Raw genomic sequence first — 3471 nt, 5'->3', positions numbered from 1 at the left:
TTAATCCTAACCAAGTCATATTCTCATACGACTGTTCAAAATCTTCATTTTCTACCATCACATCGACATCACATTCATACTGCATGTGCTCAAGACTTAGGTGTAGCTACGCGATCGTAAGAGATCATAAAAAAACAAACAAACAAAAAAGTGAGGAAAAGCAGAAGAAAGCTGTGAGAACATGTTCATGCTCCTGGTTTGAATTCCCAAAATTAGTTTCAATCTATTCATCGGAATTTGAGGCATCAATTGCTATTCCCTCCGCAGACGATGCCTCTTTTTTGCTGCGCTTTGCTGCATTTGGGGAAGATTTACCATTTGTGGAAGCAATGTACTTGAGGCGGTAGCTGACAAGTGAAGGTCCGAAAATGCTGTATTTCCCAGCACTGCTGAAGGCTGTTTCTGCATAAACGCATCTGCGGAAAACCACTTTAGCACGCTTGCTCTTCTTCAGCACCCGGGTCTCTGTTTCCTTTAAAGCTCCAAAATGGCCTTTAGCCTGTTCAAATTTGTTTCTGAAGGAGCTGCCTCCAAATCTGCGAAATTTATAATCAAAGCTGTTGGACAGGTATCATTAGCCTTCCAAGTGATCTTTGGGGTTGCCTGCTCCCAAACCTAGAATTCCACCAACAATTTGTTGTTCACATTCCAAATCGGGACCCACCTGAACAGCTGATTGTTTCCCGAAGGTGGGAGTGCCCTTTTTAGTCGGAGTCTTCACTGGAATCTCTCCAGCTTCATTCTTATTCTCAACTGACGATTGGTCTTCAGGATTGATTTGAAACGTTTTGTCAGTCCATTATGAATCTTTCATATTCTCGGAATCAGATGTTTTCGATTCGACTTCGGTTAATAATTCTCCAATATCACCACCAGAAATATGTTCAGGGAGGACTGTATATACCGCTGTGAATTGAGTTATCTATGCATAATGAATTGCACAAAGAAACTTACAGATTTCAGGAAGTTGCATCCCTTCATAGATCTCTGCCAACCAGGCAAGTACGTGACACCAACACATCAGGCGAAGCTGATGTTGACAAAGATAGGATAGGGAAATCAGGGATGAGAGGGGGAGAAAGAGCCAGGGGAGTAGAAGAAGGAAGGGGAAAGATAGATAGCCTAAATTCAATTATCAAAGATTTAGGAAAGATAATAAAAACCTAAACAGAATAAGATGAAAAATACTACTAAATTTTATGATAGCCTAAAATGACTAGATTTTCCTATAAAGAAATACAATACAACATTCACAATATATAATCTCTACATTCTCACGACAAAAATCTAGAAATCATTCTCCATCAGAATCATTCTTTTTTGAATACAGCATTTTACCTTTGCATTTTCCAGAGGCAGACTTCTCCTGGCTCTTAGCCTTCACTGCAGTTTTTTGGTAAGTTCCATTAACAGATTTGAGTATAGGCGTTGACGTATTCAGTTGGCTTGCTACCCTAAGGATGCTATCTCCAACCCTATAGGTTTTCTTAGGCTGTGAGGAACCATTATCAATCCCTGGCGAGGAAGGACTTTTGCTTTGTTTCATCACTGAGTCATCAGAAATAGAATCAACAGCCTTCCTTTTCCGACCTGAAGATGACTTGGTCATCTCGCCAGTAGCTTCACCATCCAAACCACCTTTACCTTTAGCAGCCGATGCGCGCCTTTCAGCAATAAGGTCAGCCAAACATTTTTCTTTCTCGCTTGGATGTTCATCATCCCCATAAATGCGCTTACACTTACGCCTATGCAAAGAGTGATCTTCACCTTTTGGCTTCTCCTTTCCAACCGTGGTAGCAGCATTGTCAACCTTTTCACTGCCGTGTTTAACTTCTGGTGATAGTGGAATCTCTGCATCACTCTCTAGCAATTCACCAAGGAATTGAAATTCAGGCAGGTGACAATAACCCTTCCAACGATTGAATGCCAACAATTGGGATCGTGCTGTTACAAACTCCAGTGTGTCAATTCCACTTAATGGCAATTGGCCTAATTCTTTCACATAGTCATTTAGCTTTGCAGGTTCAAAGGAAGCAGCACTCGAGAAACTATCTCCACCATCCCTTCTACAAGATTCTTCCCGGATTCCGGGATTGACAATTATCTGAGTTTTTATCTTGCTATACCCAGGCATGCAAGGACAAGCTAGCCCAAACTCTACCCGTCTAGAAACCTCATCCAAAGCACAATGAACAGCATCATGAAAATCCTCTAAATTGCTCTGTTTCTCCAATAGCGAGAAGTTGCATCGGAATGGCTTTATCTTTGACACTTCATTCCAAGCAAAAGTTTGATCCCCAAGGTATGCTATTAAATAGCTATCCTTTTTAAAATGCTTCTTAGCCTTCTTTGACGCATCAGCACAACCAAATAACTGGCCAGGCCACCAGGGATGGCTCCTTACTTTACCCCATACCAGATCACCAACACCCAATCCTGCTTCTTTGGAAGCCATTTTTGCATTCCCATCTGCACCCACGTAAGGCTCCGAATCCGCAACAAGATTTAAATCATTGGATTCAAGGTTCTCAATTTCCTGCAAAACCCTTTCATCAAAAGCAGCAGCATCCTCATTTTGACCCTCAGAATTCTTAGCTTGTTCGTCATTGATTTCCATGCCCTGATTCTCTACACCTTCAGAACTAACCTTTGGTGAAACATTTCCAGGTTTTTTGCGAGGCAGTAAGTCATTCGCACTGTCTACTTTCACTTCCACGTTAGCATTTTCAACTTGGATCGCATCCTCCCCAACTGAACTTGAACTCACTCCGCCACAACCCCCCGCCTTCACTTCCCCCTCAATTTCACACGAACTATTTTCTTCTACCACTACTTTACTCGAGTGTGTTTCGGTTATTTCCGCTGCTTCTCGCACAGAGGCATCACCAACACCACTTCCAGACCCATTTTCCCCTTCAAAATCAACACTTTTATAAACAGAATCCATCTTTCCCTCCCAGCCTAGCCCACCAACTGCAACCTCCTTCAAGTCATTAGCCCCTTTAAAATCCTTAACTTCATCTACTACAGGCTCCTGGTTCTGACCCTGACTATTAGTAACAGAGTCCATTAGGGTTTCAGCATCAGAAGATAAACCCACCATACTCTTTACCACAGAGACGTTACTAAACCCATTAACACCGTCTTCTCGTTCACCGGAAACGACGTCGGAGTTCAAGTCTATGCTGTCAAGATTTGCAGGCATTTAACAAATAAACCCTAACAATAAAATAACCGGACCATTAAATGATAAATTAAAAAAGAAAAGGAAAGAAAACTCAGTTTATAACACAGGAAAGAACAAAAAAAAAGTCTTAGAGAGAGAAACAATTACCCTTTGGTCACTCTCTTTCAGCTGCGCTGAGCTTTCTTTTCTTGTGCAGAAGTGACAGAGAAGAGACAGAAGCAAAGAAAGAAACATGGTAGAGTCAACTGAGGTGAGGGCCATTATATTTTGTACCCTGGATGACA

The 3471-nt window shown here is 41.7% G+C and overlaps 1 protein-coding gene across 6 annotated transcripts; it reads right to left on the bottom strand.

Annotated features, from left to right (window-relative positions):
- On the bottom strand, positions 1-3471 carry LOC7467605 (PWWP domain-containing protein 2). Of its 6 annotated transcripts, none has more exons than XR_002978477.2 (4): positions 3335-3471; positions 1339-3219; positions 665-1030; positions 1-536 (listed from the first exon to the last, which is right to left on the bottom strand). XR_002978477.2 is itself a non-coding variant. In XM_024587957.2 (4 exons), exons 2-3 carry the CDS (start codon positions 3203-3205, stop codon positions 978-980), a joined length of 1920 nt encoding a protein of 639 aa, XP_024443725.1. In that variant the 5' UTR covers positions 3206-3219; positions 3335-3471; the 3' UTR covers positions 1-858; positions 955-977. The 6 variants fall into 6 exon arrangements, 5 of the variants coding, with proteins under 5 accessions (XP_024443725.1, XP_024443726.1, XP_024443724.1 ...); XM_024587957.2 differs by having other exon boundaries at positions 1-858; positions 955-1030; XM_024587958.2 differs by having other exon boundaries at positions 955-1030.

This window comes from Populus trichocarpa, chromosome 16 (assembly GCF_000002775.5).
Source record: "Populus trichocarpa isolate Nisqually-1 chromosome 16, P.trichocarpa_v4.1, whole genome shotgun sequence".
Taxonomy (NCBI): domain Eukaryota; kingdom Viridiplantae; phylum Streptophyta; class Magnoliopsida; order Malpighiales; family Salicaceae; genus Populus; species Populus trichocarpa.
This window is presented reverse-complemented; position numbering and strand designations above follow the sequence as displayed.